Source organism: Rissa tridactyla, chromosome 3, assembly GCF_028500815.1.
Source record: "Rissa tridactyla isolate bRisTri1 chromosome 3, bRisTri1.patW.cur.20221130, whole genome shotgun sequence".
Classification (NCBI taxonomy): Eukaryota; Metazoa; Chordata; class Aves; order Charadriiformes; family Laridae; genus Rissa; species Rissa tridactyla.
In genome coordinates, this window is record NC_071468.1 from 63,396,527 (window position 1) to 63,413,467 (window position 16,941).

Here is a 16,941-nt window from a genome sequence, read left to right on the forward strand (position 1 = left end):
TGAGGTCCTTGGTCACTGTCCTGGTTCCGGCGGGGATAGGGTTAATTTTTCCTGGTATCCCATGCCATGTGAGCCATGCCCACCCTCAGCTGCCGGGGGAGGGGGTGGGAAGTCGCCGCTGGGAGCGGGCGGGGGCGTCCCGGGTCCGGTCGGGGAGCGGCGGTTCTGTAATCGTGTTTGTATATGCCTCTGTCCGTGTTAGTGTTGTTGTTTGCCTGTTCCCTTTGCTGTTCTGTTAAACTGCCTTTGTCTCAACCCAAGAGTCTTGCCTTTTCTTCTGATTCTTCCTGTATCAGGAAGGCCCGAGCGAGCGGCACGTGGTTCTTTGTTGCCGTCTGAGGCCAAACCACGACAGTCACTCAAATTGATTAGGCAAGGTTTGAAGGTAGATCTAGTCTTCCATTAAAACAATCAGTGTAATTAGAGAAGGGAGATGATCTTTCAGGCTTTCTTTGGCTTTAAAGTAGAACCAGCAAACCTCAAAAATAAACACAAGCTGAGAACAATTTACGTTTTACTTTAGTACATATCAGTTAGACCACTTGAGAGACAAGATGTCTGGTGACAAGAATAAGGGAAGTGGTAGAAGGAGTAAAACATGTCATCCCTTAGAAAAAGAGAGGGAGATAATTCTTGGCCTGTGAAACATGGGGAGGTTAATGGGGTGAGAAGAGGTGTGCTATAAACCTATTTCTTTACTGACTTTTTTTTGTAAGTAGAGTTATGACTTTTAGCTTCTCAGCTCATGCTGAAAGGTGTCCTTTAGGTCTGTCTTGAGGATATGGAGTGAAAGATCAGAGAGGGGGATAGTCTTCGACTAACTTGATCACTGAAAGCGAAGTTGTTAAAAGTGAGGACGAAAAGGATGAGCTGATGGTATGTGTAAACTCGTTCCTCTAAGTGATCAAGGCAAACTTGTAGTGCAGTCAGAGATCTTGACGTGTTTGGTGGTGACGTTCCTCATGGCTGGTAAAGTGGTTTATATGGGGGTATAGTTTGTGAGGACAGTTGTCTTTTTGTAAGGAAAGCTTGTTTCCTGCTAGTTCCTTTGTAGTCTCAGAGCTGGAGCACGTTAAAAGTCATCTCTGGATGGAAGAGTGAAGTATTAGGTTGAGTAGTCTTTCATGGAGCTATGGAGGATTGACTAGAACTAAAAAGAATCTACTTAGTGGGTCGCTCAGCATTCACAGCTACTTCAGAGCATTACATTCCCATGCCACTCTTCTCCCAATTTATACTTGTGCCCAGCATTATTCCATCCCAGGTGCAGAATCCAGCATTTGGACTTGTTAAATTTCATCCCATTAATCATTGCCCAGTGTTCCAGTCTATTTAGATCCCTCTGCAAGGTCTTCAGAGAGTCAACGGCACGTCACGGTTTAGTATCATTGGCAAATTTGCTAATGGTGCATTCAACTCCTGCATCCAGATCATTGGTAAAAATACTGAACAGAACAGACCCTGGAACTGAGCCCTGAGGAACACCGCTGGTGACCGGTTGCCACCCAGGTGCACCCCCATTCACTACAACCCTTGGAGCCCTGCCATTCAGGCAGTTCTTCACCCAGAGCACCAGGTACTTGCTGCCTTCACAGTTGGACAATTTTTCCTGAAGAGTGGTGTGAGGGACAGTATCAAAAGCCTTACTAAAATTCAGAAAAACTACATCCATCACCTTCCCTTCATCCACTCGGTGGGTGACCATATCGTAGAAGGATATTAAATTAAACAGGACTTTCCCTTTGTGAACCCATGTTGACTGTGCCTGATGATTGTATTGTTCTTTAAATGTCTTTCAGTAGCACCCAGTATGGTCTTCTCCCTAATTTTTTCAGGTACTGAGGTTAGACTAACAGGTCTGTAGTTTCCTGGGTCTTCCCTCATGGCTGCCTTGGAAACTGGAATAGTCTTGGCTAGCTTCCAGTCAGCAGGGACCTCCCCAGACCTTTGTTAGGTGATCAAGAGAGGTCCTACTGTAACACCTGCTATCTCCTTCAGAAGTGCTCTGGCGTGAATCCCATCAGACCCCATGAACTTGTGAACATTCAGCTGATACAGCTGTCCCCTTACAATTTCAGTGTCCATAAATAGTAGGTCACTGATCTGGCACTTGGGGTCCACTTGGGGCCTGGGACAGACCAGGTGTACCAAGGTCTATCAGTATTAGGCAAAAAAACTCCATTGAATGCCACTGCTTTTTCTTCATCCCGATTAGTCAGGTGACTGTCTTCAACAAGTACTGGTCCAATGTTTTCCTTAGCCCTCCACTTGCTATTAACATATTTTAAAAAGCTGCTCTTGTTATCTGAAATGGCACTGTCTAGTTTCAACTTTAGTTCAGCTTTGGCCTTTTGTGTCTTCTCCCTGCAAACCATGACTCTATAATCTTCCTGTGAAGCCTGACCTTGCTTCCAGATACCATACAATTTCTCTTACCTCCTGAGCTCCACAAGGAGTTCCCTGTTCAGCCACACTGGTATGTGGTGCTTACTTAACTTAACGCCACCATGGGATTGCCTGCTCCTGTGCTTCTTAAAAGCTGGCCAGCGTTCATGGGTCCCCAAGCCCTTACAAGCAGATTCCCAGGGGACACTGCTAAGTAGCTCTCTGAGTAGCTTAAAGTTTGTGTTCTTGAAATCCAGGATAGCAACCCTATCTGTGTCCAAAATAAAACAAAAATGTGGAGATGGAAGGAAGAATGAGGGAGGAGAAAGCAGAGTGGTATATAATTGCATAATTAAAAGCCATGAAGCTTCTAGTGGCTGTTCAAATATGTTCTGGGATTTCATTTTCCACTCTTTTGTTAAGCATAGTTTTATTTGTATAATAGTACATAAAAGTAAAACTTTGTAAGACTACACCATGCCTTAAAACTATTTGAAGTAACATTTGTGTGCTTTGACACCTCTTCGGTCAACTTGTCACCTTTTTTTCTTGTGGTTGAGAATGTGATGATTGTGTTCTTTTTCCAATAACTGAAATACCACTTTTGTACATATTAAACGTAACTAAACCACAGCACCGTTTGCAGAGTGATGTATGTTACGTGTGTCAAGTCTTCGTGGTTAATAGTGTATCTCAGCCAGTGTTACTTTCTGCAGAGTGTTATCTTTGTGGTCTTGTTCTCAAGATGTGAAAATTGTTTCCTTTCCCTCAATGTATCACAGATTGAAGTTGCAGCACTTGCTTTGTGAACAAGCAGTAGTCTAGAGCAGGTCAAATATGGGTTCTGTCACAAAAATTATATTAATAGAATATTAAGGATCCAAACCAGTCATTGAGAAGCTGAGTAGCAGCAATTAAAATCAAATTGGTTGAGTGTCCTTTTTCTTCTCTTGAATGCCATGTGACAGCCCTTCAATAGTTATAGGATCATGTAACTTTCCTTCCCCTGCAGCTGCTCACCCAATATTACTGTCACCGTCAGTGCTTAGGATAGAAGCTTGCTGTATGAGGAAACTATCGATGCTGCTTTTTGTTTTTGCATTGCTTACTACGCTACCTCTGATATTGTTTATTAAATGTCCTTTGAATGCTTTCCTGTATATAAAACTACATTACAGCTTCGGTGTTTGAATTCCTTACAAATTTTAGTAATTTATTATTATCATCACAGCTTTCTAAAAATACTGCTGGAGTGGTAAAATGGGATTGTCAGAAATTCATGTGTAATCCAGGCTTTTCCAAGCAGGCCTGTTTTCTTTTGCAAGGCTGAGTCAGGAGACAGTAGGATTCAGTAGGACTCACCTGGAGCACAGACCCTAATACTGCAGGTTTGGTATCCTTCCAGCCCCCCTTCGGTTTCTGAAGAGCAAGAGAAATCTACAGGAGCTGGACTAATCTCCTCTAACTTTAGTAAATTCATACTATCTGTCTTGCTGCTATATCTGTATAATACCAACATAGGGATATAATCATCACAGCTTATGAACCTGATATGGGCATGGGTTAGTAAACAGGAAGAAAGCTGTCTCTATAGGAGAGAAGAATAACAGAACAGCTTGCAGGGCTCCTGTGTCCATACTGGTGACAAACTAGTCCATTTGGAGGGCAGTATTTATGATTTTTATGTCTGTTTTTTCCTGTCATTTCTAGCGTGTTGTCTTTTCCTGATAACCTAGAAATATATTTGGCTGTTCTTAAGTTTGACTAAGTCTGTTTATCAAAATGCAGTTGTTCTATTTCTTCTAGTGCCTTCACCAACACGGATCCAAGTAACATCGGAAAATTTCAAAACTACCTTGCATTGGCAGTATCCATCTACGTCTGAAACTCCTCACTTTATTGTGGAAATCAAACCTTACAAGTAAGTTCTTATTCTTTTGTCATTTCCTGTACCTGATATTCTTAGAAGCATATAAAAGCAGTCAGTCCATGCTAAATGCTTTGTTTCTACGTGGTGAAGTCATGTAGGGTGAAAGTTGCCTAAGTGTAAATTAAGGCAAAACTTGTCAAATAACAGGATGGTTAAGGTTGTCAGGGACCTCTGGAGGTCATCTGGTCCAACCCCCCTGCTCAAGTAGGTTCACCTAGAGCTGGTTGCCCAGGATCATGTCCAGATGGCTTTTGAATATCTCCAGGGATGGAGACTCCACAGCCTCCCTGGGCAACACGTGGCAGTGCTTGATCACCCTCACAGATGTTTTGTCACAGGCAGTTGTGGTGGGTTGACCCTGTCTGGATGCCAGGTGCCCACCAAAGCCACTCTATCACTCCCCTCAGCTGGAAAGGGCAATAGTGGTTGTGGTCAGTTCATCACACGTTGTTTCTGCTGCTCCTTCTTCCTCAGTGGAAGGACCCCTCACACTCTTCAGCTCCTCACACATGCTCCAGCATGGAGTCCCTTCCACGGGGTGAAGTCTTCCAGGAGCAAACTGCTCCAGCGTGGGTCCCCCATGGGTCACAAGTCCTGCCAGCAAACCTGCTCCAGCATGGGCTCCTCTGTCCACTGGGCCACACGTCCTGCCAGGATTCCGCTCCATTGCGGGCTTCCTATAGGGTCACAGCCTCCTTCCGGCATCCACCTGCCCCAGTGTAGGATCCTCCACAGGCTGCAGGTGGATATCTGCTCCACCGTAGACCTCCATGGGCTGCAGGAGAATCTCTGTTCTGGTGCCTAGAGCACTGCCTCCTGCTCCTTCTTCACTGAACTTGGTGTCTGCAGAGTTGTTTCTTTCGTATTCTTACTCTTCTCTCTGGCTGCAATTACACAGGTTTTGGGTTTTTTTTTTCCCCCTTCTTAAATATGTTATTACAGAGGTGCTACCGCTGTCACTGAGTGGCTCAGCCTTGGCCAGTGGTGCGTCTGTCTTGGAACTGGCTGGCATTGGCGCTGTCAGACATAAGGAAGCTTCTAGCATCTTCTCACAGAAGCCACCCCTATAGCTCCTCCTGCTACCAAAACCTTGCCACACAAGCCCAGTACAGCAGTGTATTGTACAATATTGTGCAATTGAAATTGTAATAACTATTACTTGATCTGTTTTACAGTCTGGGTTCCTATAAGATCGTCTCAACTTGTGTGAACATTTCGGCTCATTTTTGTGATGTCTCAAGGGAAATAGATGATCCTTTTGCCTCTCACTGGCTTCGAGTTAAAGCTGTTGTTGGGTCACAACAGTCTGACTATGTTGAGACAGATGAGTTTATTTTGCAAAAGTGTGGTAAGTTCTATCATAAACTAAACCTTGTAGTTTTTTCCCAAAATTTAAAAAGTTAGTAATTATCCTTTTTGCAGTAGTATTGTGTTTCATTTGGGAATATTATAAAGTCAGGACTCCAAGATGAAATGAAGCATGATGGTTGTTCAGTAGGAATGTCTGTAGTTCTGCCTCAGTAGGGACTTGTTAGCCCTGTCACTGTGGTACCTGAACATTTTTTTCAAAACTTTTAAAGGCAAGTTTAAAACGCTGATGGTGCACTCTGCGCATCCTTTCCATATTCTTGCCTGGTGTCTTAGACATCAGTTTAAGGTAGGAGACTGCCACTGGAAGCTGTGGACCTTATACTTCCACCTACTGACAGCTTTGGGTGTCTAGATACTGTGTAGAAGCTATGGAAGTCTGCTGCAGCTGGATAACTGACAGTTACTTGTTCTTTGTATAAATCCTTTGGGCTCTCAGGAGAAATCAGTTTTTCACATCAATGTTGTAAAAGGAAATTGTGTGTCTAGACTCCAGGCCAGCCCTGAGCATTGCGTGGGCAGTGCAAAGCAGGCACAACAGAGTGAGGAAAGACCGAGACACTTCCTCTTGTACTTGCTCCAGTCTCAACATATAGCTTTCAGGCAGGACATTGCCCATGAGATTCTCCCTGACTTGGGCTATGCTTTAGATAGAGCTGGATTTCTGCATTGCTCGAGCTGAAGAAGTGGAGTCCCTCTTTGTTTTCCACTATGATTCCCTCCCCACCCAATACGCCCATGAGTTGTAATCAGTGGCTGGTTTCTAGTGTTTGACAAAGGGACAGAAGCCATGGTAATGATGCTGAGTTTGACAGTTTGCAGAAGATTGGCATTCATGTATGGAGGAGGGAGACAAAATCATTGTCCCATTGAACAAGAAACTTGTATGTTCAGTCAGATCATTCGATGCCATTGCCATGGGAAATCAGGCTTCCAAAGTACTGTTGCTCAAGATACGATTTATTTTGATTTTTCAGATAGCCTTTGTTTCAGTACAGTATCGTTTTTATCTGAGTGCAATTTATGGTGGGATCTAGTCAGCAGTATTTTGTGTTCTGTTCTTCTTCACATATATATGTTTAATTGCTTTGTTAGTTTTTTCTTTTGTCAGTGAACTGAATTTTTATAGCTTATGTATAGGAAAGTTGGATTGCTTAACAGTGAAATTCTGCACGGACAATCTCTGTCTCCATTTTAGAAGCATATTCATGAATGTATCCAAATGCCTCTGTCACTTCTAAGTCTCGCAGCTGTGCAATATTAACACCAGTGAAATAAACGTGTCATTCTTCTCAAATCTCCGATGAACTTTGGAAAGCTAACAATTGAGAGCATATGTTATGTTAAAAGCTTTGGCCTAATTGCAAAGGTGCGATATGTTGCAGGAAAAATAGGACCACCAAAACTAAATCTCTCAAGTCACAGTGATAAAATCATGGTTGATGTTTACCATCCTGCATTCCCATCTGTGGAGCTTCTTCCTTGGATGGAAGAAACTTACTTACAGCTCAAGTACATGGTGACTTTTTGGGATAAGAAAAATCAGGTAAGTTCCAAAGTGAAAACTTCAAATTAAAAATTCTTGTTTACCTTAAACGCATAAACAAGGGGTTCACTCCTGTGACACGCAGAGCCAACAGATAGCAAGAAAATAGTTGAACATAACATAGGACTACTGAAGCCCTAAAATGTCAAGTGCGTCACAGTGAGATACGTGACTGGAAGGTCTGGGTTTTAGTTGTCCAAATGGATGTTTATAACAAAAATGAGATTACTGCATTAGCTGTAAACAAGATAGAGTTACATGATAACCGTGCTATTGTTTCTAAATACGTGCTGAAACTTTACTTGTACCCCTTTTACTTGTCTAGATAGACCTTTCATTTAAGAAGGTTACATTTCAAGATATTGATACCACTTTATTTAACAACCATGGAAGGTGAACTTGAGGAAAATAATAGTAGGTGTGTTTATTTACAGTTACTTTTTCATATGCCTCCATGTACAAGTTTTGTAAGTGAACTAGGAATGCAAATATAGTCTATGAGCAGCACAAACTTTAGCTGCAAGCACCATGGTCTGATCAAGTATAACATCGTAAGGTAGCTCATAAGCTGATAGCTGAAGTTCGCATCACATTTGCAAGGCATATAGATGATGTAGGAGCCACATCTAATAGTATTTTAACATTTTTGGAAGTGTTGGAAGGTACTGTAACATTTATGTTGTTGTATTGAGTCAAATGATATAATGTGACTTTCTTTTTTTGCAGAGTAAGGAAGTGTTCCCTGGAGATAACTGTACGATGTATAAATGTAGCCTCAACATCCCAATTACTGCTCCAGGTTCCACTTACTGTGTTTCAGCAAAGGGAAGTTTCTATGACGATCTGATGTTTGGCGCCCCATCAGAAGAAAACTGCATTTATGTTCCTCTCAAGCAGACATTGAGTAAGAGGATTCTAAAACTTTAATAAGAACATACTGACTCTGACGAGAGATCTCTTCTAGCTAAGTATTCAAGTTCTGATATAGCCATGGGAGGACTTGGATGTCTATGGGAGAATACAAAAAAAAGGGAAAGCATAGTCATTCTTTTGCAAATGCACTTTCACAGTTCTAAAGACCTTTAAAGACCATGTATTATTTTCAAGTAATCCTGACTCTTTTGGGGTGCTTTTCATGCTTCATTGGTATTAAATTAAAGAGAACAAAGGCAGCTAGTGACCCGACTTTATATCTCTGATGACCTCTTACAAACTTCTTAATGTTACTTCATTATAGCCCAAAACTTCATTAGAGAAAAGAGAGAAAATAGCTAGAAGCAGTTGTGTGTGTTCTTTTGTGCACAAGTGCAGTGGTATGATTGAGGGGGAGGACATTAAGGAGAGTCAGACTAGTGGAATCTTACAAGTAATGGTTGACAATTCTATGTTTTGGAAGATTTTAATTTTATTATACATAGACTATGTGTAATTATTCTGTCAGTTCATATGCTATCTCATAGAAAACATACAAATCATTTCATCCCCGTCTGTCATCTCTAAGGAACAAAAAAATCAGTTATACAATTCCTTACCTCTATAAAAACATCATTGTGTTTATGTAAGTTGAAAATCTTCTATATTCTAATTTTTATTTACTTGATACAATGCTTTATAAATTAAGTTTTCTTGAGTGAAAAAAGGTGATAAACTGACAAATTCACACATTACAGCTAAGTATTCTGAGCTCTTACAGTTTTTGGAGTTATTCTAAATGATATAGCAGTGGTTTATTTTTCCAAACTTCCTAACAGATTTTGCTCTAACTTTTTAGGCACACAATATATCTTCATTCCGTGTGTTGTTGTTATTCTGAGCCTGAGTATAATGTTGACAGTATGTTGTGGCTGCAAGAAACTAAGGAAGAAGAACATAAAGCTGCCTAAGTCTTTGGTAAGTTCAGGCTTCTTATCTGTGTCAGATTTTTAATATCCAACTAGGTGACTTTTATAACTATAACATCTTTATGCCTGTCTCTTTTTAAAATTTTTTTATGTTTTACCATGGTCTCATAGATGTTTAGGTTTTATACCAGTCTAATATTCTGACAGCCTCGGCAAACAGACGCCTTGTATTTGTTTTAGGACTAGACTTCAGTGTCTTTTTAACTGAAGTAGCAGTAGTTGGTCTAGTTTGAAAGCTTAGTTCTTAAAAACTCAATGTGTGTGTCCAGAGACAGATTTGTATTCATTCTAGTAGCAGAGACACAGAATCACTGAGGTTAGAAGAGACTTTTTGAGATCATCTAGTCCAACCCTTTTTGCTCAAATGAGGTCAGCGTTAGCAGGTTGCTCAGGACTTTATCCAGTTGGGTTTTGAATGCCTCCAAGGAAGGAGATTCCACAACTAGTCTGGGCAACTTTTTCCAGTGTTTAATCACCCTCACACTAAAAATTATTTTCTTAGATTCAGATAAAATTCCAAATGTTTCAGTTTGTGCCCATTTCCTTTTGTCCTGTCACTGGGCACCTCTAAGATTCCATCATTACATGGTAATACTGTGATACTGCTAAGGGCTACAATGTTCTTAAAGCGATGTGCAGAGTAAGGGGAGGGGTGGAGTAATAGTGCTGTAGGAGAAGGAAGAACAGCTAGAGGAAATTTGTTCTCACACTGAGCAGTCATGGGGAAGAGGGGTCATCAGCTGCTGCATCTTAGAAAGCTCTCTGTAGCCATCCTTAGGAGGAAACGGAGTGGATGTTCCTTAAACAGCATCAGCGCTCCTTGCTTCCACATCAGACAAGAGGCAGAGTATCTGACAAGTATTGTTATAATGTCCTCCTGGTGTCTCATTAGTCACAGCAACTGATCGATCAGTAGCAGTTGAAACAGCTTTCAAGAACTGCTATGTGAGGCAGTGGTAAATGGGAATCATATCAAGAGTGTATCCTCTCAGCAGATGCAGGAAGTGTCATAAGACTTCTCGAGAGGAGAAGCAATGATCTTCAATTTCATGTTCTTCAAAACCCTTAGAAGTGACTCCTTCATAGTGCAGGGGTAGCTCAATGCCTAAGATCCCCCTGGAGCCTTCTCTTTTTTCAATAGAATATTAGGAGGTGAGATTGCTCTGATTAAGCATAGATATCCAAGCCAGCGATGCTAGCTAGGTCCCTTTGTAGTAAGCAGTAATCTAATCCATCAATTTGTGCAGCACAAGATGATTAATCTCATTCTAAAATAATATGCACTTCTGGTCAGACAAAACATTCTCTAAAATGCCTATTTCTTTCCATGGAAAGTGATGGAGCCGTGACACTAGTTCAGAGATAGCCATTCACACTGTAAACTTTAAAAAAATCATGAGAGAAACCTGTCTGACGGAATTTGCAGCTAGACTCCAATATCAAAACACAGAAGCCAATAGAAAAAGTGAGACTGCAGATTTTTTTTTCATCTTCACACCAGTATGTAACTGTCTGAATACCTAACATGTCCTACATACGCACAGTAATTTTTGTGAAGATTGTTCATTATAGAAAAAGTCAGCTCATCCAGAATGACAGTGCTATGCTCAATGGATCCATAGTTATTCTGGCTTCCCAGTACTACTGTGGTATTGCATCTAAGGGATCAGGAAAAAGAATATCACACAAATAGGTTGTGTGCTCCTTAACTCCTGTGAGCTTCCTGATGCATCCTCCAAGATCACACTTTACCTCACCTTGAAGAAACTCATTTGTGTGCCCATATTCTCAATTTACAGGGCTGTATGTTATCTTGTGATTCTTAACTTCCAGCGTACCACAGTCTGGTTCACATTCTGCATCATACTTTGTTGCTAAGGAGCTGAATGAAACCTGTAACTATTTATAAATATTGTTACCTGTGTGGTCAAGCACTAAGACAAGTTCCCCAGGGAAGTGGTTATGACCTCGAACCTGTCAGTGTTCAAGAAGCATTTGGACCATGCTCTTAGATGTATGGTTTAACTTCTAGGTTGCCCGGGGTCAGGAGTTGGACTCCGTGGTCCTCGTGGATCCCTTGCAACTCAGGATACTCTTTGATTCTGTTGATTTCCATTGAAGTCTCTAGTGAAAGATATAAATTGCAAAGCTCACAAGCTTAGCTTCAGTACAGGTGATATGAATAATCATAGAGTTGTTTAGGTTGGAAAAGACTGTTAAGATCATCAAGTCCAACCAACACCTAGCACTGCCAAGTCCACCACTAAACCATTCCCCTAAGCCCCACACATTTACACATCACAAATATCTCCAATAATGTGTGAATGTAAAATGAATAATTAATAACACGATTAATTATTGATTATTTTTATAATTACTCAGTTTAAGTAATTAATAAACAATGTAAATGATATGTATGATAGCTTCGTATTATTAAACTTGCCCCTGTAGACTTCTTGGAGCTAAGAGCCTGTCATTGACCTTTGAATGTGTGATAAATACTTCTTTCTGTACTGGTTATGACCATTGTGCTTCACCTGAGCTTGTTTGGAAATGAATCATCTAGGGAGATTTTCCACCTGTTAAAAGGCTGGGCGAGGTGTCCTACCTTTGCACTGCTGCCTTCCGGTGATCTGCTTCCTGTCAGCTTTAGGTAGATGCTAAAACATCATTTGAGTGACTTTCAGCAAGTTGGAATTCTCCAACAGAAGGAAAAATAAGAAAGAGTAACCATCAAGCAGCTGTCTTTGCTGAGAGTCTCATGTACCCAAAGAAAAGGAAAAAAAAATCTATTGCCATTTAGATCTCAAGAGCTTTTATATTGTCTTTTCTATGCTGTTTGTGACTCCCAAAAATAACATCAGTCATGTACAGGTCCTACTTCCACAGTGCAACTTGCTGTACAACTAACAAAGGATTACCTTTATTAGAGAAAATGTTCATTTACATGTTTTAAACATCATTAGTCATAGTAGGATCCTACCAGGAATATGCATCTAGTGAAACGGGACAGATTCCTTCACAAGACTTCATCATGCTAGTCTTCTGCTGGATCACAGGAATCTGATGTTTCAGCAGTCCACCTGTAGTTAGAGCCGTTCATTTTCTTTAATTTCTCTCATTAAAAGTATTTCAAGAGGCTGTCTCCTTCCACCCACCGTCTTTAGTCTTTCCAATTTGTCCTGTGTGTGATTTATCCTGTACTACAGTTTTGTTGTAAGATTTGTGATAAGGGCTTATCCACTTTAAAAGGAGCCTGGCCTTAATTTACTAATACTCTGGGCATCTCTGTCTGCTTTCACTTCACTGTCTCTTTTTTTTTTCAGTGCCTCTTATCTTTAAATGCTGGCAAATATTTTAGTGGATAGAAAACACCCACTCTGTGAGAGAAAGATTCATTGAAAAGCATCAATTTTGATTTGTAGCTCAAACTTAAGTCAACTTTTCTGCTGTCTGCTGGTGCTTTTTCTGAGTCTGACAGCAGTGACAAGGCTTTGTTCTCTCACTATATTTGTAGAACACTTAACGGATATTCACAAAACACTTAAGAATTTTCTTTGTGACTCTGGCTTTTTTTGGTTATACAACATATATTTTTGATTCAGAGGAATTGTAATTGTTCCCGTAAATTTTGACTGGTATTTGCCACAAATAATTGTCATCTTATAAGAGAGAAGCTGCTTCATTAGCTTTAGTGAAGATGGTTTGTTTTTTTTTTTCCTGTGATCATCTGTAGAGCAGTTAAGCAGTCTTCCCTTTATACATTTACACAGCATTAATTTGTTGTGGAACCGTGCAAAGGCCATGCAGATTTTTTTCAAGGTCCTAATAAGATTTGAAATGGACTTCTCAAACTCTTCTCCAGAAAATGTGCACCTGAAAATTACTGGGAATTCATAGGTGGACAAGCCCTTAGAAAAGAAAGTTAAGAAAGGAAGCGTTGATTACCTTAACTGTTATGGATTCCTTGAGATATGTTATTTATATGTATCCTTGAGCCTGGTTTCCACCGGTGTATCTCCCTAGTCTATTGAGGTAGTGAAAGACCTGAAAGCTCAGGTGCTATCATTGGAGACAGGAAGATATTTGAGCACCTGTACATGCCAGGAAATACTGCTGACATCCAGCTTAAGCTCACAGGCAGTCAGTTTGCTAGTATTAGATAATATACACAAAAGGAAAATATTAACTTACAGTAAATACTTTTCATCAAATAGCAACCATATCTTAATTACCCTTGTTACTTGAGATGCTTTGAATAGCATTATAGTTAGTGTAGCAAGCTGTGGTTCTTCTCTTTGAAGCTAGAAGTAACCGCGTGAATTGCTAAATTGTCTTGTAGTCATGACTCAGTGACTCTTAAAGAACCTTTGGTACCAGGAAACCCACAAGAATTTTTTCTTCTGATGGCTTCCTTCTTTCGTGGATGGGAATAGGAGTGTCTTTGCACCATCTTGCCACAAGAAAAACGTCTTTTCCTTTTTGAAGAAAGAAAGTCTTGGATGTAATTGTATAGAGAGTACTTGTTTAATCCTTGGGGTCTATCTCTAAGTGTTGCCAGCTGGCACTGTGAAATGCAGCATCTGTGTATAGTACAAAGTGTTCCCTTAACACATTTTAACACTATGATTTTTAGAGCCATGTGAAAATCCTAAAACGACAGAAATGAGATCTTGTTGGGTTTTGGTTTTAACTTTAGTGTAGGATGTACTAGCACAGGGAGAGATGGGAAGTTGTAAATGCAGCCATAGTCATAGTATAGCATTTTGTTTTAATTCACATTCCTCAAGTATTCCATCTTACACAGACATTTTTATTCTCCTGTCACTTAATGTGTGACTGTTGGAATCAGATTTTTGCTACCCCGAAAAATCTACAGATGCTGGTTCCTTCAAGGTCAGTGTTGGTGTATAGCTTAAGTATCCAGTATCTTTTCATGTATCTGTATAAATGGGTTTTCAAAAGGTATGTTAATCCTACCAGCTATTTGTAACATTTTCACTATCTACGCATTATTGATTGTATTCTGGTTTCTGCAACTATCTTTTAAGCATTTCCTCATTATGAACAGGTGATTTTTATAGATACTTATGGAAAGTACTCTGAATATTCTTCATATCATATTCTGACTGTTTCCACATAACAAAAAATGAACATCTAGAGAGAATGATGGCTGAATGGCAGCTAGGTTGTAGTGTGGTGTATTCTTAGTGTCAGGAGCCACCTTAATGCTCTTTTTACTACTTTTCCAGGGACAGCCCTTGATTCCCAAGGGGATCATCTTGCCTTAGTGGTGCTAACACAGCTGTTTGTAAAACTCACTTATATTACAAATTAACTCTCTCCAGGGAGTGTTTGTTTGCTTTGTGGTGGTGTTTGTTGTTGGGGTTTTTTTGTTTGGTTTTTATTTTTAAAATCCAGTAGTTTCATTGTTCCAGCATAAACCACATTACCATCAACATATATCAGGACAACTGAGGGGAATGATATGAAGCTGAAGTGAGAGATGAAGGCAAGTTTTTCATAGTCAGCACACTCTGAAGGTATGAATGTAAAGATACAGCTTTACATCCTTCTGGTCAAGGAAGATTCTTGAAAGGCACAGTCAGATTTGATCATCTGGTTTTGGTGGCGCTCTCGGTTCTTACACTAATACGGACTGGGAGGTTCTTTTTGCCTATTTGTAGCTCTTCTTAGACAGCATTCTTTTTCTCCTCCTACCTACATCCCTTTCTTCCAAATTTGCCTCAACCTGTATTTTCAGTCAGATTATTTTCTTACAAACTATCTCAGAAAACAGTGATTGTGTACATGTTGTTCTGAGGTGTGCTGGCTACACTGCAGCACAGTTGTCATACAGAGACGAGCCAGGGGCTCCTGAAGTAATAGGATCCAAGAGGAATACACCAGTGAAATACCACAAAGGGATTAAGGGGTGTTTCTCTAAGAGGGTGACACAGCCAACAGCCCAGCTGAAGTGCCTCTACACCAATGCAGACAGCATTGGCAACAAACAGGAGGAGTTGGAAGCCACTGTGCTGCTAGAAAGCTACAACCTAGTTGCCATTACTGAAACCTGGTTAGACAAATTCCATGACTGGAGCGCAGCTATCAATGACTTCAGGCTCTGCAGAAGGGACAGGTGAGGTCGGAGGGGCGTAAGCATTGCTCTCTACTTAGAGAAATGGATAGAGTGTGAAGAGCTGTCTCTGAAGAATAGCCGCGAACAGGTTGAAAGCATATGGGTAGGAACCAGAGACCGAAGCAACAAAGGGAACCTTGTGGCTGGTGACTGCTACAGGCCTCATGATCAAGGGGAGCCTATTGACAAAACCTTCTTATTCCAGCTAGAGGAGGCATCGCGCTTGCAGGCTCTCGTCCTCCTGGGGAACTTCAACTACCCTGACTTCTCCTGGAAAAATAGCATGGTGAGCTGTAGGCAATCCAGGACACTCGTGGAGTGCATGGAGGGTAACAACTTAAGCCAGGTAATAGACAACCCTATCAGAGGAGCTGTGATACTGGACCTAATGGTCACCAATGTAAGTGAGCTAATTGGTGACATCAACATTGGGGGCAGCCTGGGCTGCAGTGATCATGCACTGGTGGAGTTTGCAGTCCTGAAGGATATGGGTCAGGCAAAGAGTAAAGTCAGGACCCTGAATTTTAGGAAAGCAAACTTCCAGCTGTTCAAGGAGTCAGTCAAAAGGACCCCGTGGGAAACTGCCCTCTGGGGCAAGAGAGCAGAACAGAGTTGACAGATCTTTAAGGATGCTTTCCACAGAGCACAAGAGCTCTCTATCCCCAGGTGTAAGAAATCGGGAAAGGAGGGCAAGAGACTGGCATGTCTGAGTCAAGACCTGCTGGTCAAACAAAAGGGCAAGAAAGCAATGCACAGGCAGTGGAAGCAGGGACAGGTATTCTGGGAAAAGTATTGGGACACTACCCAGTTGTATAGAGATGGCATAGGAATGCCAAGACACAGCTGGAGCTGAACTCGGCAAGGGATGCAAAGGATAATAAGAAGGGCTTCTACAGGTATGTCACCCAGAAAAGGAAGGTCAAAGAAAGTGTACACCTCCCTCGCCAATGAGCACGACTGGCAAACTGGTAATAATGGACAAGGAGAAGGCTGTTACTCAACAATTTTTTTGCCTCAGTCTTCACTGGCAACCTCTCTTCCTTTGCCTCTCGAGTGGATGGACCACAAGGCAGGGACGGGGTGAGCAAAGTCCCTCCCACTGTAAGAGAAGATCAGGTTCATGACCACCTGAGGAACCTGAACATACAGAAGTCTATGGGATCTGACAAGATGCATCCCAGAGTCCTGATGGAATTGGCTGCTGTAGTTGCCAAGCCACTCTCCTTGATATTTGAAAAGTTGCAGCAGTCAGGTGAAGCCCCTGGTGACTGGAAAAAGGGAAACATTGCACCCATTTAAAAAAAGATAGAAAGGAGGACCCTGGGAACTGCTGCCCTGTCAGCCTCACCTCTGTGCCTGGGAAAGGCCATGGAACAGATCCTCCTAGAAGCTATGCTAAGGCACATAGAGGACAGGGAGGTGATTCAAGATAGCCAGTATGGCTTTACTAAGGGCAAGTCCTGCCTGACCAACCTAGTGGCCTTCTGTGATGGAGTGACTACATCAGTGGACAAGGGAAGAGCTATGGATGTGTCATCTGGACTTCTGTAAGGCCTTTGACGTGGTCCCCCACAACATCCTTTCTCAGTTGAAGAGGTATGGATTTTATGGGTGCGCTGTTTGTTGGATGAGGAATTGGTTGGATGGTTGCATCCAGAGGACAGTGGTC

General features: G+C 41.4%; 1 protein-coding gene across 2 annotated transcripts in view; it reads left to right on the forward strand.

Moving 5' to 3' along the window:
• IFNGR1 (interferon gamma receptor 1) overlaps positions 1-16,941 on the forward strand; it is a 30,392-nt gene that overhangs the window by 7,243 nt on the left and 6,208 nt on the right. Inside the window, exons 2-7 of one of the 2 annotated variants that reach the window (XR_008465348.1) lie at positions 4,192-4,306; positions 5,491-5,663; positions 7,069-7,229; positions 7,956-8,133; positions 9,001-9,119; positions 15,478-16,868. Coding sequence is in view for 1 of the 2 variants with exons in the window: in XM_054194897.1 (XP_054050872.1) it covers positions 4,192-4,306; positions 5,491-5,663; positions 7,069-7,229; positions 7,956-8,133; positions 9,001-9,119 (746 nt within the window). In the remaining variant the exon portion in view is untranslated. The remainder of the gene's footprint in view (positions 1-4,191; positions 4,307-5,490; positions 5,664-7,068; positions 7,230-7,955; positions 8,134-9,000; positions 9,120-15,477; positions 16,869-16,941) is intronic. The other variant, XM_054194897.1, reaches the window with a different exon arrangement.